This window comes from Castor canadensis, chromosome 15, assembly GCF_047511655.1.
Source record: "Castor canadensis chromosome 15, mCasCan1.hap1v2, whole genome shotgun sequence".
In the NCBI taxonomy this organism is placed as follows: Eukaryota; Metazoa; Chordata; class Mammalia; order Rodentia; family Castoridae; genus Castor; species Castor canadensis.
Window position 1 is genome coordinate 27,959,913 of NC_133400.1, and position 27,726 is coordinate 27,987,638.

The 27,726-nt window shown below is 48.8% G+C and overlaps 1 protein-coding gene across 2 annotated transcripts; it reads right to left on the reverse strand.

Annotated features, from left to right (window-relative positions):
- Positions 1–2,675: 2,675 nt before the first annotated feature.
- Drc7 (dynein regulatory complex subunit 7) lies at positions 2,676–26,728 on the reverse strand. Of its 2 annotated transcripts, XM_020164568.2 has the most exons (17): positions 26,538–26,728; positions 25,979–26,153; positions 24,947–25,072; positions 23,816–24,010; positions 22,634–22,792; positions 22,075–22,293; positions 19,561–19,689; positions 17,084–17,156; positions 16,097–16,225; positions 15,815–15,943; positions 14,238–14,458; positions 6,518–6,733; positions 5,443–5,553; positions 5,234–5,344; positions 4,163–4,357; positions 3,044–3,183; positions 2,676–2,949 (listed from the first exon to the last, which is right to left on the reverse strand). In XM_020164568.2, the coding sequence occupies exons 1-17, from the start codon at positions 26,726–26,728 to the stop codon at positions 2,856–2,858; spliced, it is 2,613 nt and encodes an 870-aa protein (XP_020020157.2). In that variant the 3' UTR covers positions 2,676–2,855. The 2 variants fall into 2 exon arrangements, with proteins under 2 accessions (XP_020020157.2, XP_073911471.1); XM_074055370.1 differs by lacking the exon at positions 23,816–24,010.
- Between the last annotated feature and the right edge of the window lie 998 nt (positions 26,729–27,726).

Below are 27,726 nucleotides of genomic sequence, written 5' to 3' on the forward strand. Positions count from 1 at the left end.
CCACCTTGCCTCTCCCACCAATCAGCCACCGCAGGCACGCCTCCTCTCGCCAGGACTGACCAATAGAAGCAGGCGCTTCTGCCGCTTTGGGTAATTACCCGCCTCCTTTTCCTGAATAGGACTAATCATGAGGAAGGAGCCTTCAAGAGCCGCCCTGAGGTCTATAATGAACCAATGCGAGCTGCCTTTTTTGGTCCCGCCTCCGCCTTAGGCTTTCCCTTTTCTCCCCCTTTTCTTCTCTTCCTGGAACTTAGTTTGCGTTTGAAAACTGTGCGAGTCGTTGTCCAATGGCGGCTGCACCAATCGCTTTAGCAACCGTCCCGAAGTGACCAATCAGCATTCTCATTATTGGAACACCAATTTCCAATTAGCCAATGGGAAGGGGACTTTGGGAGCGGCGAGAAACCGCGGACCTTCCATCTTGGAATAGGGCGAGGTGGGAATGTGGCGGTAATCGCATCTTGTGGTAGTTGTTCTTTGTTCCCTTTGCCTCCATGGTCTAAGGACTTTCCCTCTGTTCTTTGATCCGGATGCCGGCTTGAGTTTCCCGCAGGGGCCCTAAAAGGGAAACTGAGCCAGATTCCGGGTGGAGTTGGGCATGGAGCCCTAGGTGCCGCCCCGCGGCCACCGTCTTGGCGAATGAATGGATGGGCGAGTGGCGGCACCCGTGCGGGGACCGTGAGTTAGGACCCGAGAGAAGCCGACTTTGTGACACTTTCACTCACCATGCATCGGGGTCCTTCGTGTCGCCCCGCTCTCCGGGGGACTCGGTCCCAGCCCAGTGCCGAAGACCTGGGGCGCTGCTTGGCCTCACGCTCCTGCTCTAAGGAGCAGGAGCCCCTGTTTCCATTTACGCATGACGAAACCGAGGCCCAGGTTAAGGTGCTTATAAAAGACGACAGAGCTTAAAATACCGGCCCTGGCCTCGAACCCTTGTGCTCAAAGCCAAAGCCTGGGGAATGCCTTACCGAAGCACCTCCTCTGCCAGCGACAGAGGGTCGACTGTCTCTTGGCACTTGGGGAACCAGGCCCGGGGATGTTGGGACTGGATTAGGGGAATAACATCAAAACTGTCCAGCCCGCGTTTCCCCTCAACTTTTTATTATAAAAAGCTTCACAGGGGAAACTTCAGAGTAAAAAAATTGTATCATCTAGATTTTGACACTTTTTGCCCTGTTTCCTCCCGTCCCCAACCATTTGAAAATTGTGTGTTATATGTTTCATGAGATTTCAATCCTGACGCTAAATACAGAGCATGGAGCTCTTTATTATAGGGCCCTGAGTCACGTAACCATCATTACCATTCTTCTGAGAAAACAATAATTGTGTAACATCACCATCCAATCCATCGTCAAATGTCCTCAATATATTTAAAAACTTTTTTTCTAAGTAGGAACCAGGCTTGGGGTGTAGCTCAGTGGTACAGAGCTTTGACTAGCATGCAGGAGGCCCTAGGTTCAATCCCCAGCACTGGGTGAAAAAGGAAATAAAATGCCCCTAACCAGGAACCAATCTTCTTCCCCTGAATTTCTTGTTAAGTGAAAATTAGGTCTAGAGATAGGATTAGATTCATGACAAGCATTTAAAAACACTTGTTACTGGAATAAAGTACACACACCCCAAAGGACACATACTGTTAACGTACAAGGTTGGTGCATTTTCATAAGCTGAACATCCACTGAACATTCCATAAGCTTCATCCACTGAAGAAGTGGAACATAGCAGGCTCTCCTGGTGCCTCCTACCATTCACTACCCCTCACACCCAGGAACGAGCGCCATCTTAAGTCATTAATTAATCTTGCCTGGGTTGCTCTTTACATAAATGGGATGGTATGGTGTGAATTTTATTATCCTTTGACAACATAATACTTTAGAAATTCAACCACGACGTCATCCCATATAGTGTGTTCATGCATTTCCCTTGCTCTAGCAACCTCCACATTACTGACGTGTTGGCCTAGATTCTTTGTTGTGGGGCCATCCTGTGCACTGTAGGATTTTCAGCAGCATCTCTGGCCTTTACTCACTAGATAGAGTTCAATCAAGACATCCAAAAGTATCTTAAGACCACAATTTATGTGTCCATTCTTCTCTCTCTCTCATGCTGGGGATTGAACTCAGAGCTCACACTTGCTAGGCAAGAGTTCTACCATTTGAGCCACATCCCCAATCCTTTTGGTTTTAGTTTTGTTTTTCAGATAGGGTCTCATGCTGACTTCGCCTGAGCTGGCCTCCAACTAAGGTCCTCCTACCTCTGCTTCCAAAGCAGCTGGGAACACAGGTGTGCACCACCCCACCTGGCTCTTCTTAAATCTTATTTAATGCAACATGGTCATCCCTGTTTCACAAAGGGGTACATGGCAAAAGAGGAAATGGAATCCCGTCTCTTGCCCTCTAATGTCAAAGCCCCATATTCTGGGGCATGCACCTTGGCCTTGCCATTCTCACTTTGTGAGCTGGGCCACCAGCAATACATTGAGGAGATCTATTCAGTTGTTTGCAGGTGGCTGTGGGATGCTGCAGAGGTGAAGATGACATCCAGCAGGAGGAAGGATAAGAAGCAAGTGAGGAAAGTGGTCACAGTGAGGAGGAAAGGAGGGGCCCCGGACTATAGATAAAGAAGGGCAGGAGAAAGAGTGGGGTCATAGCTTGTGAAGCCCTCAGGTACAGATAGCAAATTAAAAGTGTGTTTATTTAGGGGGAAACTTTGAGAAGCGGGTGGGGGGGAGGTGGTATGGCAGCTAGGTCAGCAAGTAGCTGAGTAGCAGTAGCCATTAGTGGTGTGTGGGGAGGCCGGCCTGAGGGGGAGGTTTCCATTCTCTGGCAGCTTTCTTGGTAGCCCCATGAGGGATATCAAACAAAGACTTTCACCAGCTCCACCAGGCATGGGTCCTTGCAGAGCTTTTCCTCCAGTGCCAGGTACTTCAGCGGAGCAAGCTCCTTGTGCCTGCAGCAGAGGGAAGCAGAAGGAGAGGGGTGACTGGTTTCAAAGCAGCAGGCAGGTCAGCTCCCAGGGACTCGTGGCTCCCACCCCCGCTCACCGGTTGAGCCTCTGTTCCAGAATACGGATACGGAACATGGCCTGAGAACAGTAGCTCAGGTACAAGTCTTCGTCCTCAGGCGACAAGGTCACCTGGTTCTCCTGGTACCATTGCTGCTTCTTCTGCAGCTCCTGAGTTTCCTGTAGGCCAGGGAGACAGGCAGAAGGATGATGAGGGCTGTCCTTCCCCAGGCTGCAAGCTGCTGTCCCACTGGTCACCAGAGACAGCCGCATCCACACAAGCAGAGGGCCAGAGAGAGGCAGGGATCACAAAATGTCTTGGAGGGAGATTCTTGGGTCATGTTTAGAGGGATGTCATATCCATGGGGTCAAGTAGGGTCAAAGCAATCAGCTGGGGCTGGGGATGTGGCTCAGTGATAGAGCAATTGACTAGCATGCATGAGGCCCTGGGTTCCATTCCTAGCACTGCAAAAAAAAAAAAACCAGCCACAAGACTCTGACTCTGGACGAGTTACTGACATTTTCAGAGCCTCCAAATAAAGGCTGTTGTACCTCATCCCCACCTGTCCCCCCTGCTCCATGTAGAGCTTTGTGTGAGAACTAAGGGAGGTACTACACAGAAGCTATGTGGTGTGTGCCTAACCCACAGAAATGGGCAAGGAGTAGGAGTCATTATAATGTCCCATCCATCTGTCTACCAGTTCCTCTTCCTATCTTTCCATCTGCCCACCTATCTATCCACCATCTACCCATTCACCTAGCCATCCACCCACCTATCGATCCATCCATTCCTTCCATCCATCCATCCATCCTTTCTATCTATCCACCCATCTATCCATCTACCCATCCATCCACCTATCTATCCATCCATCAGTTCCATCCATTCATCCATTCTATCCATCCATCCACCCACCCATTTATGCACTCATCCATCTATCTATCCATCCACCTATCCATCCATCCATCCACCCATCCATCCATCCATCCATCAGTCTAGCCATCCAAAAATCAAAAGGGAAGAAGAATAGCTAGGCATCTGGGAGCCTGACATATTAGTCTGCCCACTAGTCCCTCACAGATCAGTGAGGTGCTGGGCAGATAGCCCCAGTCCCATTTTCTAGAGGGGAAGGCTCCTCCCCTGCCTAGGCCCTGTACACACCCTCTCAAAGCGGGCCTGGATAAGGTTGGCCTTGTCAATGAGCCGCTGCTTGAAGTCACTGAGACACTCGTCCTTGATGCGCATTGCCTGCCAGCGAGTCAGCTTCTCACCCGGGGGGAGCTGAGCCAGGAATGGAGCCAGGTAGTCCAGCTGGGCCTCCACCTGCCGCAGGTGCTCCTCATGCATCACCCGCTCCTGTGGGGAGTCGGCTAGATCAGCAGGGCAGCAGGGCCCTTGGGAGTCCTCCCCGCCAGCTCTGCATCAACAGTGGGACAGCACCACACCAGGTCCTCAACCCAGGTCCCAGTATAGGCACCTGTGAGACAGGATGGTCTCTTGTGTCTATGTCTGTGGGTAGTATGTAATTCATGGCTCTCTCTGAGAATTCAGACAGGATCAGGTCTGTCAAGCACACAACCTGGCACCTGACAGTCCACAGGAGATGCTGAGTCAGTGAAGGGCAGTAGTTATTAAGGATGCTAACCTACCATCATTATTCTCTCACCTTGGGGCCTTATGTCCTCATGGGTGGACCAGCACCAGGAAAGCTGGTGATATAAGGACTGATGCCATCCCCTAGGGATCGGAGAACAGTCATTTGATGCCCTGTCTTGCCTCACCAACCCCAAAGCGGAAGTACTTTTAGAAATCTGCACTTGAGTGGCAAATGAGATTCAGAAGCTGGCCTCAAAAAACAACCTGGACCCTGGGCCCCGAATGTGTAAGGCCCTGTGTTTCAGGGACCAAGAGCTCAGCTTGTGACTGGAGTCAATTTGCTGGGTCTCCCAACTCAGGCCACAGCCTCAATGGGAGTCCTGGTGACAGTGGACATTCAGTTTCCATTCTTTCCCCATGCACCATACATAGGTCTTGGCTTGGCCACAGCCCTTGGTAGGGGACCTGGCCTAGATCTTGAGTGCTCTTTGGGATAAACCTTAGAAATGGTCAGCTCAACAGCAAGGATAAGTGATGTCATCATCAGTTAAGAGTTTCCTGCTGAATCTCTGCAGTTCTCCCCACCCTGGAGAGGGTCCAGGGAAATGTAGCCCTGGGCAAGGTGGCAAGGCTCACCATGGCCTCCCGATACTCCTTGCTCTTCTCATTGCGCTTGGTGTCATAAATGGAGATGGCCAGTGTGTGCGCCTCCTCCTCCTCCTCCCGAAGCTTCAGGATCTCCAGCACCTGAATTGTCAAGCGATGGATGGCATGACCAAGACGTCCCTAGCCCTGGCCCCTGCCCCCTGCCCCCTGCCCCCTACTGGCTCTCCGTGGGAGCTTGCCTCCAGCTCCGACTCCCAAGCCTGATGTCGGGACAGCTTCTCCTCATTCTTCAGGTGCATCATGGCCTCATACTGGTATAGAAGCTTCTTGGTGTGCTCCATGGGCTCCACCTGGGACCAGAACCATGCCAGTGAGAGGGGTTGCAACAGGCAGGGTCCTGGGGCAACTTGGCCCACGTCTACTCCTGCATCTTTTTAGCTGTGTGACCTCAAGCAAGCTGTTTAACCTCTCGTACCTCAGTTGCTTTTTCTTTTCTTTTTTGTTTGCGGTACTGGGGTTTGAACTCAGGGCCTACACCTTGACCCATTCCACCAGCCCTTTTTGTGATGGATTTTTTTGAGATAGGATCTCATGAACTATTTGCCCAGGCTGTCTTCAAACCGCAGTCCTCCTGATCTCTGCCTACTGAGTAGCTAGGATTACAGGTGTGAGCCACCGGTGCCCTGCTGTACCTGTTGCTTTACATATAAAAATATAGTCACAGGCCAGACACTGGTGGCTCACACCTGTAATCCTAGCTGCTTAGTAGGCGGAGATCAGGAGGAAATAGTTTGAGAGACCCCCCCCATCTCAAAAAATATTCAACACAAAATCACTAGCAGAGTGGTTCAAGTGATAGAGTGCCTGCCTAGCAAGCATGAGGTCCTAAGTTCAAACCCCAGTACCACCAAAAATAATTATAATAATAATAATAGAAGAGGAACTGAAGACACAGAAGGGGATACAGGATGCACCAGGAGGTGAATTTAATTCCGAAGCTGAGTCCCTCGGAAGAAGTAAGACTCTTCTCCCCTCAGCATGGGTAACCTGAGGTCTGGGGTCTATGCTGACTAGGGATGGGGGGCAGGGACCATGAAGAGTAACATCAGCCTGCTGTGTTCTCATGTTGATGGAAAAGTGGAGTTTTCAGAGGAGCTGCAAAAGGCAGGATCCCCAGGGTCGCCAAATGGGAGATTGGGTTTTCCCGAGGGGCAGCAATGGATTTCGGGGCTGGGTTTCTAGACTGTCCACCATGGGTGACCCAGGGTGCGGGAAGAGGACCCAGGGCGCAGTTCCCTCCCCGCCCCCACCCACCTCGAAGCTGATGCACATGTCCGGCGTCATGATGATCTTGTTACCCTTGCTGTCCACCTCCGTGCGCCGCAGGAACTCGCGTTTGTTTGCCGTGATGTGGTCGTCCCGGCAGTGGTAGCGCAGCTGGATGCGCTCCTCAGGGATCAGAAACACGCGCTCGGCCACGTCCTCGTCCGCGGGCTTCGCGCGATTGCGGTTGAACTGCTCCGTGATTTTCTGTGAGGCGTAAGCAAGCCGAGGATGAGAGGGGGGGATTTCTGTGCATGCTCCCTTCCCAGGCAAAGGACACACAGGACACTGGGCTCTGGAACCTTGGAGGGGAGGGGACCTTCTAGCCAGACAATGGATTCTGTGACCCCCAAAGGGGTCAGGACTCTCAGGACTGAGCCACTCCAGCCCCATGTGGTGCTGGGCTCCTTCCATAGGACTTTGCTTGCCTGACCCCAGAGATGGGGAGGCACCAGCTCTGCAGGCAGCCCACCCATCACAAGACAGCTCCTGCCACAAAGAGCTTCTGTGGTGTGCAGCCAGAAGCTCAGTTGTCAAATAATTTGTAATGACTTGCAGGGAAAAAACACAGTTTTTTTTTATTATAAATTTTTTATTAGGATATATTCATTATGGGCAGGTGGTGGTGGTGGATTCATAATGACAATTCCAATTAGACTTATAACATACATTATTTACATTGCCCCTATTGTCTCTCTGCCTCAGCCCCCTATCCACGCCACTTAAAGCTATTGCAAGCGATTTTTTAGTTCTGTTTCATCTAGGTATATGGAACTAGCAGAGTGGCTCAAGTGGTAGATTGTCTGCCTACAAAGTGGGAGGCCCTGAGTTCAAACCCCTGTGCCACCTAAATAAATAAATAAACTCATATAGGTATATGGAGTCCATCAACCATTTCCTGTCACCTTAATCTCCTTTTCACTCTCCCCTCTTCCATTAGTGTACCGCTCCACACATTTGTGCCTGCTTTACAGTCCTGATTTTCGTTAGTAATATTTAAGTTGATGTTCAAAGGGGTGCCTCAATGCATGCCCACTGTGGGTGTGCTTTACTTTGGTCTGTTCAACCCTTTCAAATACTCTCCCTTACCCCTTTACCTCCCACTCCCATATTTCAACAGCTTTCAGTACACATCCTTATATCCTCTACCTTCACATCTTATGTTATGTGATATTACTGATGCTCCATCATTCTCTTTTCCTCTCTCTCTTTCCAAGTTCCATAGAGTAGTTACACTACTACAAACATGTTCTATATCTGAGTTGGTATATGACCATGCTTGTTTTTGTGTATATGTTTATCTTTGGATCTGTCTTCCATGTTTGAGAGAAAGCATGGTCTTTTGTGTTTCTGATCCTGGCCTACTTCCCTTACATGATATCCTCCAATTGCATCCATTTACCTTCAAACCCCATGTCATTATTCCTTGTGGCTGAGTAATACTCAATTGTGTATGTGTACCACAATTTCATGATGCATTCATCAGTTGTAGGGCATCAGGGTTGTTTCTAGAGCTTGGCTATTGTGAACAGTGCTGCAATAAACATCGGTGTACAGGTGTCTCTACTATATCCTGTTTTACGTTCTTTTGGGTAGATGCCCAGGAGCAGTATCACTGGAGAGATGGCAGTTCAATCTCTAGTTTTTTGAGGAATCTCCATACTGCTTTCTGTAGTGGTTGTACTAATTTGCATTCCCACCAGCAGTGTATAAGGGTTCCTGTTTTGCCACATCCTCACCAGCATTTGTTGTTGTTACTACCCTTGGTTATGCCCATTCTAACTGGGGTGAGATGAAATCTAAGTGTTGTTTTGATTTACATCTCTTTTATAACCAGGGAAGTTGAACACTTCTTCATGTATGTACTGGCCATTTGTACCTCTTCGAGAATTCCCTGTTTAATTCATGTGCCCATTTCTTCACTGGGGTGATTCTTTGAATTTTTTGAATTCCCTGTAGAATCTGGATATTAGTCCCTGATTGGATGAGTATCCAGCAAAGATTTTTCTCCCATTCTGTGGGCTGTCTCTTGAGTCTGGTGACTGTTTCCTTTGCTGTGCAGAAGCTCTTTAGTTTGATGCAGTCCCATTTGTTCATTGTTTCTTTTAGATGCTGAGCATTTTGAGTTCTGTTTAGGAAGTCGTTCCCTATATCTGTTCCAATGTATTTCCTACTGCTCCTGGAGTTGTGTCAAAGTTTCAGGCCTTATATTAAGGTCTTTGATACACTTTGAGTTGATTTTGGTACAGGGTGAAAGACAGGGATCTAGATTCAGTCTACATGTGGATATCCAGTTTTCCCAGCAGCATTTGTTGAAGAGGCTGTCTTTTCTCCATCGTGTGTTTTAGGCTCCTTTGTTGAAGATCAGACCAGTGGGTTTATGTCTGGATTTAATATTCTGATCCATTGGTCTTCCTGTCTGTTTTGTGTCAATACCATGCTGTTTTTATTGCTATGGCTCTGTAGTATAGTTTGAAGTGGGTATTGTGATGCCTCCAGCATTGGATTTTTTGCTCAGAATTGCTTTGACTATTAGAGGTCTTTTGTATTTCCATATGTATTTTGTGATTTTTCTACTTCTGTGCAGAATGTCACTGGAACTTTGATAGGGATTGCACTGAACATGTAGATGGCTTTTGGTAGGATAGCCATTTTCACAATGTTGATTCTACTGATCCACGAGCATGGAAGGTCTTTCCATCTTTTGATGTCTTCTTTGATTTCTCTCTTCAGTGGTTTATAGTTTTCATTAAAAGGTCTTTGGTTTGTTTCATTAAATTTATTCCGAGGTACTTTATTGTTTTTGAAGCTATTGTAAGTGGGATTGTTTCCTGATTTCTTCCTCAGTCTGTTCATTGTTATATAGAAAAGCTACTGATTTCTGTATGTTAATTTTGTATCCTGCTATTTTGCTGAAAGAGTTTGTGATTTCTAGTAATTTTTTGGTAGAGTTTTTGGGGTCTCTTAGGTATAGGATCATGTCATCTGCAAATAGAGATAGTTTGACTTCTTCCTTCCCTATTTGAATCCCTTTTATTTCTTCCTCTTGTCTTATTGTTCTGGTTAGGAATTCAAAAAACTATATTGAATAGAAATAAAGAAAGCAGACAGCCCTGTTTCATTCCTGACTTGAACAGGAATGATTTCAGTTGTTCTCCATTTAGTATGATGTTGGCTGTAGGTTTGTCATATAGAGCCTTTACTGTGTCGAGGAACATTCTTTCTATTCCTAGTTTCTTCAGAGCTTTTATCATGAAAGGGTGTTGGATTTCATCAAAGGCTTTTTCTGTGGCTATTGGGAGCACTGTGTGGTTTTGTCCTTGCTTCTGTTTATATGCTGTGTTACGTTTATGGATTTACATATGTTGAGCCATCCTTGCATCCCTGGAATGAAACTGACTTGGTCGTGGCGATGATCTTTTTGTTGTGTTGTTGAATTCTGTTTGCCAGTATTTTGTTGAGAATCTTTGCATCTATATTCATTAAAGATGTCTATAATTCTCTTTTCGGGTTGTGCCTATATTGGGTTTTGGAATAAGTGTAATGCTGGCTTCATAGAAGAGTCTGGTAGTGTTCCTTCCCTTGCTACTTCTGGGAAAGTTTGAGAAGTACTGGTGTTAGTTCTTCTTTAAAAGTTTGGTAAAATTCAGCTGTGAAGTCATCAGGTCCTGGGCTCTTCCTTGTTCTTCTTCTTCATTACTGCTTCAACCTCATTGCCTGTAATAGGACTATTAAGGCAATATCTTCTTGATCCAATTTTGGTTGGTTATCTGTATCTAGGAATTTATCCATTTCATCTAGATTTTCCAGTTTACTTGAATATAAATTTTCAAAGTACTCTCTAATGATTCTCTGGATTTTGTTGTCATTTGTGGTTATGTCCCCTTTTTCATCTCTGATCTTATTAATTTGGGTCTTCTCCCACCTCCATTTTGTCATGTTGGCTAAGTTTGTTGATCTTGTTAATCTTTTCAAAGAACTTTTTGTTTCATTGATTCTTTGTTTAGTTTGGTTTTGATCTCATTGATCTCGGCCCTGATCTTTATTATTTCTCTCCATCTGCGGGTTTGGGTTTAGTTTGTTCTTGTTTTTCTAGGAGCTTAAGGTACATAATGAGATTGTTTATTTGAGAGGTCTCTGTTTTTTGATGTAGGCACTTAGAGCTATAAACATTCCCCTTAGCACGACCTTTGCTGGGCCCCACAGATTCTGGTAGGTTGTATTTTCATTTTCATTGGATTCTAGGAACATTTTGATTTCTTCCTTTATTACTTCAGTTACCTACTGGTTTTTCAGCAGTGCATTGTTCAGTCTCCGTGTGTTTGAATATTTTCTGGGGTTTCTTTCATTGTTGAGGTCTGGTTTTATTCCATTGTGGTCTGATATGATACAGAGGATTATTTCGATTTTCTTGAATTTGTTGAGACTGGCTTTGTGTCCTAAAATATGATCTATTTTGAAGAAAGCTCCATGAACTGCAGAAAAGAATGTGTATTGCCTAATTGTTGGGTGAACTATTCTGTAGATCTCAACTATGTCTGTTTGGTCTAATGTGTGGAGTAGCTCTGAAGTTTCTTTGTTGACATTTTGTCTGGATGACATATCTATTGGTGACAGTGGGGTATTCCATTCTCCCACTATCACTGTGTTAGCATCTGTCTGTGCTCCTAGGGCCATGCCATTAGAGTTTTTTGCTTTTTTTTTGCAGTACTGGGGCTTGAACTCAGGTCCTTCACCTTGAGCCACTCCACTAGCCCTATTTTTGTGATGGGTGTTTTCAAGATAGGGTCTTGTGAACTATTTGCCTGGGCTGGTTTCAAACCTCAATCCTCCTGATCTCTTCTTCCTGAGTAGCTAGGATTACAGCCATGAGCCACCGGCTTGTTAGAGTGCCCCTGCGCTTGGAGCATATATGTTAAAGATTGATATTTCCTCTTGATGAGTTGTTCCTTTCATTAACATGAAGTGACCTTTATTGTCTCTTCTGATTGATTTTAGTCTGAAGTTTACTTCGTCAGATATGAATATGGCTACTCCTGCTGTTTTGGGGGTCCATTTGCTTGGAAAATGTTTTTTCTACCCTTTGACTCTAAGCCAGTGTTTATTTTTTTCAGTGAGATGAGTCTCTTGTAAGCAACATATGGTTGGGTCTTGTTTTTTAACCCAGTTTGCTATTCTATGTCTTTTGATTGGGGCATTGAGGCCATTTACATTCAGTGTTAATATTAAGAGGTGCTTGTTGTTCCCAGTTATTCTTGTCCCCTGTTGTTTAGTCTTACATATTCTTTGTTTACTGGTCTGCTTGCTCAAAAGGGTTTATTCTTTCTTGAGTCTTTCTGTCTCACTCTCGTTTCTTTTTCTATATGTAAAAGTCCTTTAAGTATCTTCTATAGTGCTGGCTTGGTGGTCGCAAATTCCTTTAGTTTTTCCTCTTGTGGAAGGTTTTAATTTCCCCTTCAATTAGAAAGGATAGTTTTGTTGGATAGATTAGTATAGGTTGACAGGTGCTTTCTTTCAGGGCCTGAATTATGTCTTTCCATGACCTTCTTGTGTTTACAGTTTGAGTTGAGAAATCTGCTATTATTCTAATGGGTTTGCTTTTATATATGACTTGTCTTTTCTCTTTTGCAGATTTCAGAATTCTTTGTTCTGTGTGCTGAGTGTTTTGATTATGATGTGTCTAGGGGTATTTCTTTTTTGGTCCTGACAGTTTGGTGTTCTCTAAGCCTCCTGCACCTGGGTAACTCTCTCTTTCTTGAGGTTAGAGAAGTTTTCTGCTATTATTCTATTGAATAGATTTTCAATGTCTTTAATTTGTATCTCCTTTCCTTCTTCTACACCCATGATTCATAGGTTTGGTCTTTTCATGGTGTCCCAGATATCTTGCATGTTCCATTTGTATTTTCTTAGCATTCTTTCATGATCTTTTATTGTTTGGTCTAATTCCTCTACTTTGTCTTCAGTTCCTGATACTCTATATTCAACTTGTTCCACTCTGTTCACCAAGTTTTCAATTGAGATTTTTTATTTGGGATATTGAGTTATTTCAAATTGATTATTTTTCAAGATTTCCTTATCTTACTGATTTCCTCTTTCATGTCTTCTTAATTTCATTCATTTGTTTGTATTCTCTGTGAACTCATTTAATTGTTTATTCATGTTCTCTTTGAGGTCAAATACTAACTTTTGTGTTTCTTCTTTGAGGTCATTAATCATTTTTACTATTTTTTTTTTGGAATTCATTATTTGATAGTTCTTCCTCTGCACAGGTGTTTGGATCCTTAGTGGTGGAATTGCTTTTGATGAGAGTGGTTGCCTTGCTATTTCATTCTGCACTGAGATTTATGCAACTGGAGTTGTTTTGGGTTAGGGTTTTATTTCCTTGTGCTCCTGTAGTTGGGGTGTTGAGTTCTTTTCTCCTGGAGCTCCAGCAGTGTTTCTCAGAGAGGGGTATGCTGGATATGTTACCCCTTGTATAGTTCTTGTTGTGGTACCAATTACCTTTTTTTCCCTTCAGTGAGGGGACTGGAGTTCCCACTCATTGATGGGGGCTCAGGGGCTCTCCTGCAGTTGCAGTGGAGAGCACAGGACTACTGTAGTGGAGGGATCGTCAGACACCTGCAGAAGTATCCAGTGCAGCAGCATTCTTCACAAATGTCTCCTCAGATGGACGTACTCCAGCGGCCACCAAGTACAAAAAGGGGGTCCATGCCAATCCACCAATCCACAGGCTTTGACATTCTTCTTCATCCCATAATTTCTTTGCACAATAATTGTAGCACAATTTTTAGGAAGTGCCTCCACATTTCAAGCCTCTGTGATGACCTGAGTTCAGCCCACCACCCCAGTGCCACTCACAGGTCACAACAGGAGAAAGACAGAGTCACAGAGTTGCTCTCAGCAGCACAGTGTGATCCAGAAAATGGAGCCAGAAAGGCATTTCCATGTCCTGCTCCTGATGTGTCTAGGTGCCCTCCCTACGGTCCTGCAGTCAGAAGAAATCACACCACTGCTGTAATTGAGTAGCCTGAGAACTCTCTCAGCCACAGACAGAGAGAAAATACAGTCATTATCAAAACATGGCTTAATGTCCAGTGGGTAACACAGGGACTCTAAGCCCCACCCTCCCCTCAGATCTCAATTAACTGGAAAAGACTTTTGAGACCAAAGCAATTAATCCACAGTAATATTTGAGAGATGTCATTTTGAGATGTCTTTCTATTTCATGGGGGGGGGTTTGTTTGTTTTTAGTACTGGGGATTGAATCCAGGGCCTGGTACATGCTCAGCAAGCACTCTACCACTTGAGCTACTCCCCCAGCCCTTTTTTTTTATTTTTTGCTTTTGAGACAGGGTCTTGCTACCTTTTCCCTGGGCTTGTCTTGAACTGTGATCCTCCTATCTCCACCTCTCAAGTAGCTGGGCTTACAGGTGTGCACCACACCTTTTGCTTTTCCAGATACTTAGGCATCAGTGTGTATTTGTTCATAACAACAGGAAATAACACCTTTTTGGTCCAGTGGTTAGGGGCACAGTCTGAATGAGCAAGCCCAGGGATCATGCACTTGGTAAAACGCTTGGCTCATCGTTGGTGCCCTGGCAACGTTACTGGCCTTGATGCTACCATAGAGCCAGGGCTCTCCCCCTCCCAGGGTGACCTCTGTCTGCCAGAGAAGACAGGCAGCCTGTTCTCAGACCCAGCCAGCTCTTACCACCATGGGCCGTGGGTTTGACTCTGTATTGTATGGAGCAGGCTTCTTGACCCTGTCTCCAAAGTTGATGTGGCGGTAGGAGAGGAAGTCCGAGCGTCCTTGATAGTATTCTGTCATAGTCTTGGGCGTCTCCTCCCGCTTTACGAGGCCATCCACACGGGCCATTTCGTAGAACTCCATGATGCGGTCCATCTCAGGCTGCATGGACTTGTATGAGTGCACTGGGGGGAAGACAGCTGGGTGAGAACCAGGAGCTGTGACTGTAGGCCTGGGAACCTGACCACAGACTGGGGAGAAGGCAGGTAGATATTGCAGATGAATGCTAGCTATGGAATCAGTCCCTCATTGCTGCATATTTAGCCTGTATCCAATTTTGTTATTATAAACAACACCAGGATGAACATCTGCATTGTGTATTTTCCATTTTTTGTTTTCTTTCTCTCTGGACCGGGGTTTGAACTCAGGGCTTCATGCTTGCAAAACAGGCACTCTACCACTTGAGCTACACCTTCAATCCATTCTGTCTTGGTTATTTTGGAGATGGGGTCTCAGGAACTATTTGCTGGGGCTGGCTTTAAACTGAGATCCTCCCAATATCAGTTTCTCAAATAGCTAGGATTACAGGCATGAGCCACCAGTGTCTAGCACATTTATTATTTTATTTTTATTTTTGGCAATACTGCATTTGAATCAGGGCCTCATTCTTGCGAGGCAGGTGCTCTATCACTTGAGCCACTCTGCCAGCCCACATTTTTTGTTCTTGCCCACTATTTGCTAAGAACAAATTCTCAGCAGTGGAATTGCTGGATCAAAAAAGTATAAATATTTTAAGGCTATTATTATTATTATTATGCTGTGGATTGAACCTAGGGATCTCATGCAAGCTAAGCCCATATTCTAACATGAGCTATACCCCAGCCCAAGTATAATTAATATATTCTGCCCAATTTTCCTCTAGAGAAGTCAAACCACTTGGTGGCCTACCAACAGGGACAAGAAACAGCTGTCTACCGCTTCCCACACCTGTTCACATCTGGTATAACATGGCTCCTTATTGACTTTGTTGTATTTTTAAATTTTCATCTACCAAATGAGGTATACTGGCCAACATCTTGGTCAGGGTTGTTGATTCTCTCCTAAATACGTTCTTCCCTCTCTTCCCAAACTCGTGGGCTCCAGGCTGTGTGCATACCGCGGGCACACTGCCTTCCACATTGCCCTCGAGGGGGTGTTAGCTGGCTTTAATGCTTGGCATCCTTAGCCCCGTTAAATGTGGTTTACACTGCATGACCCTTTGGTGGGATTCCTGTGCAATGCTGTCTCAGGACAGCACATGGCCCTCACTTTAACTTCCTTGGAAGAATGGTGGTCCTAAGCCCTTGGGTTCTCTGAGCTTCCCCAGCCACCCGCATACCTGGCATGCTTAGGCAGGACAGGGTCTGTTGATAGCCATCCAAGAACCCTGTCGACACCTATTCCTCCAGAATGTGCCACCTGGCATAGAGGCCTTTCTATGACATAAGCCTTCCTGCCCCCCCTCCAAACACCTGGCTGACCCAGCTATGGGGTCCACGCACTGCGCAGAGCCTGGGAGTGGCCTGGCTTGAAGTAGTCGACATTCAGGCCTGTGGTCTTGTTTATGTGCTTCAGCTCCAGCATGTCCTCCCGGTTCTGGTACCACTCCTTTATCTCCAGAATCTTGGTACCTGGGTGGGGAGGGGGGGCAGCGGTAAAGGATGCTTCCTGCAGCCAGGCCAGTGATGCCCACACACCTACCATTCCCAGCACGGGGGAACAGGAGCGAGCTGCCCAAGGTCCCATAGCTCTCCCTGGCCCCACAGCTGGAGCTGCCCTCTTACACTCCAGGTCCTGGTAGGTGGTGAGGCGGCACATGAGGCCGTTGTTGTTGAGGTACGGGGCCCACTTCTCCAGCTGGGCCCTCTTGTACTGTATCACCTTCTTCCCATTTGGGCAGCGGGTCTCGAATGCTGTGGATGCAGAGTGGGCTGGGGTCTTTCCTTCCAGACTGTGGGAGAAGGGCCAACTCCACTGGGCCACTCATCCATCCGCTGTCTGCTGCACTGCCTGCTAAGCCCCTGTAGGCCCTGAGTCTGCTCCAGGCACTCACAGAATGGTCAACAGCACTGGCTCCAACCCCTGGCACTGCCAGGACAGGCAGAAGCACAGACCCACCCCAAGAATGGAGTCTGCACACAGCCACACTACCCTCTCACTGCCAGGCCTTTTCCTGGGCAGGTTTCTCTGTCAGGAACAACTTCCCCTCCCCATTCTGCCTTTCTGGACTCCCTCCCAATCCTTCAAGACTTAGCTCCAGTGGCTCCTACTTGGGAACCCTGTTCTGCCCCAACCTAGTCCCTTTACAGGTTTGGTTGTGTGCTATTGTCATGGATTCTCACAACACTTATACCTAGTACTGCCACCTGCTGGAATGGCCTGTGTCCTCTTTGAAGGCCTAGACTCTCCCCTAAAGGCACCTCAACAGCCAGAAGATATGGACAGGGAGCACATGGCTGGCTACTGACTCTTCTGCCTCCTCTGCCTGCCCCTCCCAGGTCCTGACATACCCTGCACCATGTGCTATATACACTGCCATGGCCTCATCCAGACAGGTGGCTCTGTGGGAGGGGAACAGGCCATGTCTCAGTCCTTAGTGGTCTTGATGTTCACTGAGCCTCTCATGTGTGCCAGAGGTGTCAGGCCCTGGGTAAAGAGCTGTGGCGGTATCAGAAAGGGTGGAGAGGACCAGTCTGTTGCCACAGACCTCCCAGGAGGCCCGGGGCTGGCTGTGGAAAAGACAGTAGACCTGTGATCCTATGGGCAGAGACCTTCTGGGGAGATGTGGATCTCCATCACCCATGAGGCCGGCATGTCAAAGCTCTTGTCCTCATCCTCCTTGCCCTGTAGGGAGAGAGGGTGGTGCTGGCCAGGGCCTCATAGTAGAGGTCACAGCAAAGCCTCTGTGCCTCCCCTCACAGCCAAGCCAAGGGGGGAGGGGATCCATCAGCTTCACTGGAGAGCCAGAGGTCTGGAGCACAGCCCAGGATAGGGAAGAGGAGGTGGAAGGAGAGGAGGAAAGGAAGGAGGAGTTGGCTCTGCCAGTGAGTCACCCCCCCACCCACCTGCCTGGTTAGGACAGCAGCCCCACCCTCCCTTAATAGCCAAGACTCCAGCAGCCATGGCCCTTGGCTCTTCACCAGAAAATTGCTCCTGGAGTCAGGCATAGCTGACTCTCCATCTCTATTCACTACCAGCTAGGGGGCCTGGGCATATCCTTTATCCACTCTGAGCCTCAGTTTCCTTAGCTGTCATTTGGGCCTCTTAGGAGGACTAAATGATATGATAAACATGAAGACACTGCCTGGCTGATATCATTTCTGCTCTTGGCCCTTCCTTTCCCCATCTGTGAATGAGGCCTGGTCTACACAAACAGCCCCTCAACTAGGCAGCCACAGCAACACAGATAGGATTTTCCTGTGTGTAACCTTTCTATTACAAACACTACTTAACCTCTGACACCTGCTCATCATTTGTGTCTTCTTTTGGGGACACAATAGGTCAACTGCCAGCAATATGCCTTGGTCAAAATTTCTGAGTGAGGGGGCTGTGGTTGGAGGCTCTGATTTTTCCTAGGGGACCATGTTGGGTGCTGACTGTTAAGGACACCATCTGTCAATCTTGGCAGGAACAGGGGTTCCTGACCCAGGGATGGAACAGGGCTCCTGGACTGGAACGGCACCACGGACCAGGGATGGTTCCTTCAGGCTGAGCACCCTGGACAGCAGCTGATGCCACCCAGGGCCAGCAGGGGGCACCTGTGATCAGCAATGAGGTGGCATAGAACTGAAGGATTCCTGAGCAGATGCGGCACTGCGGTACACCCTGTTCTCAGGCAGCTCAGGATGCAGAACAGAGTCTCCGCTGAGGCATGGCGCCACTGTTTAGGTTCAGACTCCAGCGGTGTCACTTACTAGCTGTGTCTTAAGTGAGTGACTTCAGCCTGTATACATAGGTTATCCCCTCTGTAAGAGGACAGCAGTCAGGAGTGAGCCTAACAATGGGTTCCCCACCTCACTGAGGGGTGGAGATTTAAATGAGTGAGCTCAGATTCAGCACCTGCCACAGGGGCCTGGTACTTGTGCGGTCACATGAGTGCTGTGTGTTCCCATGGGAATTGCTCTGTGTCCCTCCAGAATTCCTATGCTGAACTCCTAAACCCAGTACCTCAGAACATAGCTGTGTTTGGAGACAAGGTCTTTAAAGAGATAATGTAGCTTAAATGATACCAAAACAACGGGTGTCCTCACAAGAAGAGGAAACTGGGACACAGATTCATACAGAAAAGACCAGGTAAGACATAGGGCACTGACCACCATCAAACCCAGGAGAGAGGCCTCAGAAGAAACCAACCCTGCTGACACCTTGATCTTGGACCTCCAGCTTCCAGATGCGTGAGGCAGGACACTTCTGTCGTTTAAGCCCCTGACCTGTGGGATTTTGTTATGGTGTCCTAAGTGACTAATGTGCCTCTTTCTGTTGTGACAAATACAACTGGGGCCCCTCTCATATTTTACATACGGGTGAGGAAACTGAAGTTCCCGTCTGAGGTCACACAGCCAATGCCTGGGGCCACCGCTCACCTGACCTCCCCATAGGACCTCATGCAGACCTGCCTGGAAGGCCCCTGGCTAGAAGATCAGACAGTCCAGGCCAATAACTTGGGAGAACCCTGGGCCAATGGCCTTTAGAAGACCTGACAGGACAGACAAGAAAAGCCTGCAGTGTGTGTGTAAGGTGGGGGGACAGGGAAATCACAGTGGCTGCTCAGGATGGACCTGAAGAATGACCAGTCCTCGGGGCTCCCCAAGGGCTTTCGGAGAGGGATTTAAGATCCCACTCCACAGGGCATGCTCTCTAAAGGAATAGGATGACCCCTGAACAGGGCAAAGGGGAAAAGGTCCTGAATTCAAGTCCTAGCCTGAGCCCATGGAGGGGTCCTGGGCAGGTCTGGGCCTCTTCAGTTTGCCCATCTGTAAAAAGAGGGCATGATCTGGCCTTTTTTTTTTCTGGTGTGGGGGACCGAACTCAGAGCCCTGTATTTGCCAGGCAAGCGCTCTTCCATTGAGCTAAATCCCCAACACTAACGGTCCAGCCTTTGAAGAATCTATAATTAGTCCACCTGGGTCTCCCCTGGCCACCCTGCACCACACACACACTCTTGGGGACATTTGTCAGCTTGCCTGAAGCAAGACAAGGTGCAAAACCTTCCCCCATATTCCCTGCCCCATAGACTACCAAGACTCACCAGTTCTTCCACATCATCATCATCGTTCAGTCCTTCATCTTCTTCCTCAGTCAAGGACAAGTAAGGCTTGTCTGTCCCCTGCAGCATGAACTCCCATCTCACAGGGTCTCCCAGGTCAAAGACCAAGTCCTATGGCGAGAGGATTGGATGAGTGCGCCCTATGGCCCCCACGCCAGCACCAGCTGTGTGGTGACAGGAAACAGCTGCCCCCTGAGGCTAGCAGGGGCCTGGGCAGAATGTCAGCTCTAAGTGGCCTCTGAGAGTCTGACCCACACTCCTCATCTAAACAGGGAAACTGAGGTCCCATGGGGGGCTGACACGCTCATCCCATCATCCAGTTTCCCTATGAAGAAATCCCAGCAGGAATGGTGGTTCATGCCTGTAATCTCAGCTAAATGGGAGGTGGAGGTAGGAAGATCACAGTCTGAGGCTGGCTCAGGCAAAAGTGCTAGACCCTATCTGAAGAAATAAAGCAAAAGGGCAGGGGTGCATCAAGTGCAAGAATGCCTGCTAAGCAAGCATGAGGCCCTAAGTCCAAACTGTAAATAAAAAGGGGGGCAGTCGGGTACACTCCTGTAATCCTAGCTACTCAGGAGTCAGAGATCAGGAGACCTCGGTTCTAAGCCAGCCCAGGCATAGTTTATGAGACACTATCTGGAAAATACCCAACACACACCAAAAAAAGGCTGGTGGAATGACTCTGGTGTGAGAGCACCTGCCTAGCAAGCATGAGGCACAGAGTTCAAACTCCAGTACCACTAAAAAAGCGGGGGGGGGGGGCAGAGGAGGGATAAGAGGACTGCAGAGAGTGCGTACAACTGAGATGCATTGTGTGCAATTTGGAAACTGCACAGCAAGTCCATTTTATAATTTAAATAAATAGAGAATGAGAGGTATCATCATTACAGATTCTAAAAGGTAGAAGATCAGACCTATTATGACCATTTTCATGGCAATGCACTTGAAAATGTAAGTGAAAGAGACACATTTCTTAAAACACAGAAACCACCAAAGTTCACTCAAGAACAAATGACCTAAATACTTTATATGTATTGATGAAACTGAGTTTGTAGTTTAAAACCCTCCACAGAGACAATTCCAGACTTGGACGGCTTCACTTGTGAATTCTAGCAAACATCTAAAAAAGACACATTGATTCTATAAAAACACACCCCAAAAAGATGAGAAAGGAAGAAACAAAACTGTTATTTGGCTGTGGCTCTGTTTGTAGAAAATCCCAAAGTCTTTACACAGTAAGTTTTAGAATTAAAAAGTAGGTTAAAAGCTCATTGGATATGATGTCAGTATGCAAAAGTTGATTGTATTAATTTATTTATGTAGCCCAGGCTGTCCTGGAACTAGCAATAATCCTCCTGCATGCGCTTCCTGAGTACTGGGATTACAGGCATGCGCCACCATGCCTGGCCAATTAAAAAATGAACCATAATGCAAAACCATTACGCTATCTACTAGAATAGTTAAAATGTATATTAAAATGAAACCACAATGCAAAACCATAGCTAAGATGAAAAAGACAATATCCGGGAGAGGAGGTACCTTCCAGAACTCTCCTACACCGATGGTGGGAGTATAAATTGAGGCAATTATTTTGGAAAATGGACAGAATCTGCTAAAATGGAACACGTGCCTCTCCTACATATGCACCCAACAGAAATGAGTATCTGTGTTTACTGAACTACATGCAGAAAAGCGCTCAGAGTAGCACCTGCCAAAATAGCCCCACACTGGGACCTATCTAAATGCGTAATGAAGAGTGGAAAAGCAAGTTCTGGTACACACAAGCGAGGAAAATTAACACACAATGAACAAACCATAGCTACGCTCAAAATACGGATGAATTCCACAAACTTCACAATGGAGAAACGCAGACATAAAGAATACAAATGGTATGATTGCTTACATACAAGGTCCAAACCCAGCAAAACTAACTGGTGTCCTTAGAAGTCCAGATAGGGGTTAACTCTGGCAAGTGGAGAGGGGCGAGTGGCCAGGATCGGGTGGGAGGGGGCTTCTGAGGCACTGGTCCTGGCTATGTCGGGAGGGGAAAGGAGTCAGTGACAATGCAGTAAGATGTACACTTAAGGTTGTGCGCCTCTCTGTGTATGCGCGTGTGTCAGTGCCAGTCACGTAAGTTAAAAAGCATGGCCATATTTGCAGGAAGCTAGGAGCTAGACGCCTGAAGGGGCATTTCTGGGGACAAGCAATGGTCATTGTCTCACTCTGGGTGCAGGGAACTGGGGCATGCTCTTTTTTGGAAACTCTTTGAGCAGTCTGCTTAGGATGTGTACAGGTTTCTGCACGCGTGCTATATTTCAATGCAGAGTTGTAACAAATTCATCCTCACAACCATCAGTCCCCATTTTAAAAGGATGGAGACATTTGCCTTCCACAAGGATGTGGGCTATGGGGTTGGAGCTACGGGGGATGCTCAAGGCTGCCCCCAACTCCAGAGCCACCATCCCTTGTCCCCCTCCCTAGACCCTCCTCCTGCACCTTGCAGCAGTTCCAGCAGTCCTGCATGTTGATCCAGTAGTTCTTGTGGTTCCAGAGGCTCTCAATGCCTAGGAAGTGGTCGTTCTGAGTGCTGTAACTGAGGCCTGTGAACGGGTCAATGAAGAAGCTCTCGGGCACTTCACGCTTCCCAGATAGCACCAGGACCCAGGAGTGCACCCGCAAGCCATGCAGGGGGTCAGGTTTCCCCTTCTCTGCCTCCTGCAGGGAGAAGGTGGGGTGATCATCAGCCAGCTAGGGGGCAGAGGGACCCCAGGAGGACCTCCTCCTTCCTGGGGCTTGGGTACAGCCAGGGAGCTGTGGGCCCATCGCCCCACCTCTGAGTCCATGTTTCAATCAATACAAGACCTGTCGTCACAGATGGACTGTGGTGGGTGCTAGGGATTGGGAGTTCACTGGCCATGTGTGTTGCTAAATCCAAAGAAAGGAACACTATAGCCTCCTTATCTCACCCTGGGGTGGGGGAGACTGTGACCATCCTGTTGGCCCCACAGTCTCTCCACTGTGTGTGGGAGTGGAAGCGCAGCCAGCAAGAACCCACCAAAATGCGCTCCTCCTCCTCCCGGAGTCGCTTCTCCTCCTGGGCTTTCAGATCCGCCTGCCTCTTGCTTTCCTGTTCACGCTCAAACCTGCTGGTCAGGTCCCTGGGTGGTTTGATGGCATATTTCTTAAGTGGTGCCTTTTCCTCCTTCTTGACCAACTGTCACCCAAGAAGAGAGGAAGGGTCAGCCGCCCTGCCTGCCCTCTTCACAGACACAGGGCTGAGCCCCACCCAGCTGGCTCTGGAATCTGGGGGTCACACTGCTCCTTCAGCCTGCAGCTTTGGGACCTTGGTGCATCCTCTCTCCTCTCTGGATCTCAGCTTCTCTGCAAGCAGGATAAGACCACTAGGACCCGTGCTGAGAAGTGAGGACAAGAAAATGCCACAGGAGGTGCCAACTGTCCAGCATGGGACTAACAGGATCTGAGCTAGAAGGGCAGGGTTGGGATGGGGAGCAATTGCGAGGGACAGCTGTGGGGTTATTTCCAGGTGCCGGGTGCCTTGGGCCCCTAAATCGCCATCCTGAGCCACAGACACCTTTGAAGACTTGGCTCTGACTCCAGAGCCCTGGAATTCTGTCTTTCTATCTGAAGTGTGGACAATTTCCCACACATAAAGAGCTGCTTTTCCCACAGTGCTCTTCCCAGAGAGCATTAAGAGTTTCCTGTGTTTGCAGCAGTACTGGTCATTACAAAGCTGTCAATCAACACGTGCTAGACTTGACCACTGCCCAGTGGGGGGATGTTGACTGTTTTTTCTGTGCTATTAAATTGGGTCTTTTTCACTTGGGTGGGGGAGAACAGAGAATCTTGTGCTTGCTCACTTGTCCCTTATTTCCTCACATGCAAATGGCTGGATGGACTTATATCCAATGTATAGGATATGTGTGGAAGAGTTTGACTTAGGTAGAGGCTATGTGGCATTCAGTGGGAGGACAGTGACTTAAACCAAGTTATGACAAGTGGGCAAGGCAGCCAATGCAGAGCACTGAGTTGTATATGGTGCTCAGGAAGAGAAATCACTGTGTTGTGAAATATAGGGACTCTGGGGTCACCAAGGGGCTGCTTGGTGATGGGGCTGTGGCCACGTGGCCAGAGCAGGGTCCCTTGCCTTTAAGGACGGCTGACAGCACCCAGAACCACACCCCTTGCACTGCCAGGGGCAGCACGCGCCAGGCAGTACCTCCTTGGCCTTCATGGTGAGTGGGCACACCTCCCGCGTCAGGTCCATGTGGCACAGCTTCAGTGAGCCATAGCCGTTGACGCAGTAGGCGTCATAGCCCGAGCCAATGAGCATGGAACACAGCAGCGTGCTGAAGTCGAAGCAGTTCCCCTTCTGGTACCTGAGCACCGTGGTGGAGGAGTACAGGTGCGAGGGCTGCCCCAGCGGGCAGGCTGTCAGCAGGGCAAGCCCTCCAGCCCTCACTGCCCTCCTACCACTTGCAGCCCACTTGGGGGAGGGGAATGGGGAGGACAAGAAGTAGGCTGCGCCCCAGCAGGGCTTTCAATCCTTGGCCAGACCTCATGCAATCCACACGTGCCTGTTATTTTAAAAGGCTCGTGGACTTGGGATAGGACTTCTGGACTGTAAAAGCTTCTGGTCTAATGCCCTGTGATCTGTAATTTTATTGTTTTCCTTCAATCTTCTCCTCCCCATCCCCCATCCTTTTTCACTTCCCTTTACCAGTCCTCCAAGCTACCCTTTCTTCCTGCCTCCCTCTGTTGTTCTCAATGAGAAGCCCAAGGATGGGGGTTGGAGAGGAGGCTCATGCCTATAATCTCAGCTATTCAGGAAGTGAAGATAGGATCACCACAGACAAAAAGTTATTGAGACCCCCGTCTCAACAAACAAGATGGTTGTGGCAGTTCACATCTGTAATCCCAGCTACATAGGAGGCATAAGTAGGAGGATTGTGGGCAAAAAGCAAGACCCTATCTGAAAAATAACTAAAGCGAAAAACAGCAAAACCAGCTGGGGTCATGGCTCAAGTGGTAGAATGCCTGCCTAGCTAGTGTGAGGCCCTGAGTTCAAATCCCATACCCCCCCAAAAGCCCAAAGATGCACTGCTCCCCACACCTTGCTGCATCTCCTGAAGTCATGAAAGGGAGACTGAGGCAGAAAGAAGCAGAGCCAGGAGAGCAGGCTTCCTGTGTGCCCTTAGGCAAGTAGCTATCTCTCTCTGGGCCTGTTTCCCCCTAGGAATCTCTAAAGAGCTGTGGCCTGAGTCTGACTGGGCTCTTTCCCTCAGACTCTGCCTGGCTTCCCATCTCAGACCTACTGAGTCTACAGACGCAGTCCACAAGTAGTCCTTACCGGCTTGAGGGGGTCAGGCAGAGGCACCATGGTGAGGAAGTCAGAGACAAACTGGGCACAGCTGTCCCAGTTGTAGAGGTCAGGGTAGGGCATCAGCGTGGGCCGGACGGTGGTGCTCACAAACTTCTGCAAGGGAGAGATGAGAGCCAGGCACAGATGGGACCTGTGCAACCCTGTGCCTGGAATCCACAAGGAGACGCTGGGGGCCAGAGCACATGCAGGAAGCCGGGCTCTCAGGGCTGGGGCAGAGCAGCCCCTTGCTGGAAAAGCAATGCCCAGGTCTGGAGCATGGCAGTCATCACTGGAGGGGCAGGGCCAGAGACACCCATCACATCACGGCAACCAGGACAGGAAGGACAAGCTTAATCTGGTCTGGGCTGGGAGAATCTAAGGCAATCCCCCAAGCCCCAGGCACAAAGCGGGAGCCTGAGGTTCAGAGAGGCCAAGAGAGCACCTGAGGTGACCCTGAAAGTCAAAGCGGAAGGAGGAGACCAGATCTCCTCTCAAGTGTGAGCCTACAGGGCTTCTGGGTGCCAGCACCTCACTGCCAGCACGGTCTCCAGTCCCAGACGAGGGTCCCACCCAGGGAAGGACAGAGACACAAGACAAAGTGAATCAGGACGGGCCCTGGGACCTGAGACTGGTTTCCTTCTTTCCAGTCACCTTTCTGGCTCCTCCCTGAGTCTCTCTGGGCCTCAGTTTCCCCATCTATAGATGGAGTAGCATTGGAATTAATCCTAAAGGTTGAAAACCAGCAGCCCCTAGGCTGACAGAGCCCCGCAGGCTTGCTTTATGGAGCCCACACGGTGCTTTCTAACATTTGTGCTAGCTGCCCGCATTTAGAAATCTGCTCCCATTCAAATCGCGATGCCTTGTTTCCCTTGGTCTAACCCCAGACCTTTCCGCCATCAGCTCCTCCAGAGTCCGCGGAGCCTGCTACACAGGAAGCCTGTGATTGGCCAGGAGGCCTTGGAGGACCGCCTCCCCCCTCTCGCCGCGGCGCGCGGCCCCGCCCCCAGGACCCCGCCTTACCGGCACGTCGCACTCATTCAGTGGGTACAAGAAGAGAGGCACGCGGTCCGGGCACAGGTGGCTGTACTGACGGGAGAAGTTGTCCGCCACCTGCAGCAGGTGCTCCTCTTTGAGCGAGTTGGTTTTGTAGGAAGGTGGCAGGGAGGAGATGTCAATGATGTCCTTAGTTAAAATCCTGTGCCACAGCAGGGATGGCGTCAGTTCAAGTGCGGTCGTGGAACACCCAGGGAACCTCCATCCTCCTGAGCTGCCTTTGGCTGTACCCCATCCTCACGTACTGCTCACAACTGTTTGCGGGGCAGGTTTCACTATTAGCACCTGCATTTTTCAACAGGTATACGGACAAAGTCACAGCCTGGTCACACAGCCAGGGGAGGGGCAGAAGGGCGACTCTGAACCACACAGTCCCTGGTCTAGAGCCCTCACTCTTAACTGTCTCCCCCCTGTGTTCTGGTCCCCACTTCCAGCCCAGGTGCCACCATTCTGCCAGGCTCTTCTTGTGCCTAGCCTTCCGCCAGAGTCAGGGCTGCTGAGCGGGAAGCCCCATCCCAGCACTCACGGGGGCTCTTCTGGGATGGGGACCTCAATCTCCGACAGATCCTTCCCCAGGTCTCTGAGCATCTCCTGCGTCAGGCTGGCTTCCTCCCGCACCTCCGCGGGCCTCATCGTTTTCTCCATCTTAGCACGCTCCTCTGCCTCCTCCCGCTCTGCGGCCTCCTCCTCCTCCACTTTCTCCTTCAGGACCTCCATCCTGGCGTCTCTGTCTAGGGACAGACGTTTCTGCAAGGAAGGGTTGATGCGCTCAGAATGGCTGCTGTCAGTTCAGGAAGGAGACCACCTGGTCGTGCCTGAAAGACACATGGCAGAAGGGATTCCCTCTTAAACGTCCCTTAATCAGGGAGAAAGTGTCCTCTGGTGCAAGTCCATAGGTAACACCTTCCAACCCTGACCAATGTCCCCTAGAACAGAGACAAGGTGGCTCAGGTTGTCAGTCACAGTCAAGGCAGGAGCAAGCAGCCCAAAGTTACTAATGTGGCTTTGGGGTTATTACATTTATTCTGATAGTTAATGCCCTGAGAATTGCTGCATATGGTGACATTTCTATTTAGGTAGAGTTTAAAGTCCAGCAAGTGATTTGATTTAACAAGTATTCATAATAGTAAGGTAACACAGAATATGACCCCTAAAGATGAAGGAGAATATCTCATCTCAATAAACTGGAAATTGAGGCACAGAGTACAAGGGAAGGACTGCCACTGAGGCACAAGAAGTGGGGTGACACAGTCCAGAGGACAGTCATCATTCTATGAGTCGTACTGAGACACCTCGAGGACTCGTGGGCTCAAGGAAGGCCTACCCTCCAGTCTCAGAGCAAAGCCCCGTTACGGTGGTCTGCTGGCCACCTACCCGAAGAACCAGTCCCCCCTCTGTATGGCAGAGTTCCAGTTTTATAGGAGGCAGCAGTGTGCCTGGTTTGCAATGTCCAGTTTCCCACATTCTCCTGCAGGGAGCGTGGACCTGTCACCCAGCTCTGGCCAGTGGGAAGCGAGAAGCTGTTCTGGGCAGATTCTTAGCAGGCTGAGCACAGCCAGCTCAGAACCTTGGTCCTCTCTGCCTTCCTGACTGGAACATGATAGGAAGGAGAGGTGGGGCAGCCAGCACCTCATAGTGAGGGACTCAATTGCGAGGACCAAGGCCACCTGCCAAGGAGAGCACAGTGGAAGGATAGGGGAGCTAGGGCTCCCACT

What these genes read in the sequence shown, in the direction of transcription:
- Drc7 (XM_020164568.2), bottom strand. Translation starts at nt 26,728, where the DNA reads ATGGAGGTCCTGAAGGAGAAAGTGGAGGAGGAGGAGGCCGCAGAGCGG. An exon ending in CAAACCCACGGCCCATGGTG is followed by an intron (nt 6,734 to 14,237) that starts GTAAGAGCTGGC and finishes TACGCCTCACAG; the next exon opens with AAAATCACGGAGCAGTTCAA. An exon ending in ACATGTGCATCAGCTTCGAG is followed by an intron (nt 5,554 to 6,517) that starts GTGGGTGGGGGC and finishes TTCTGGTCCCAG; the next exon opens with GTGGAGCCCATGGAGCACAC.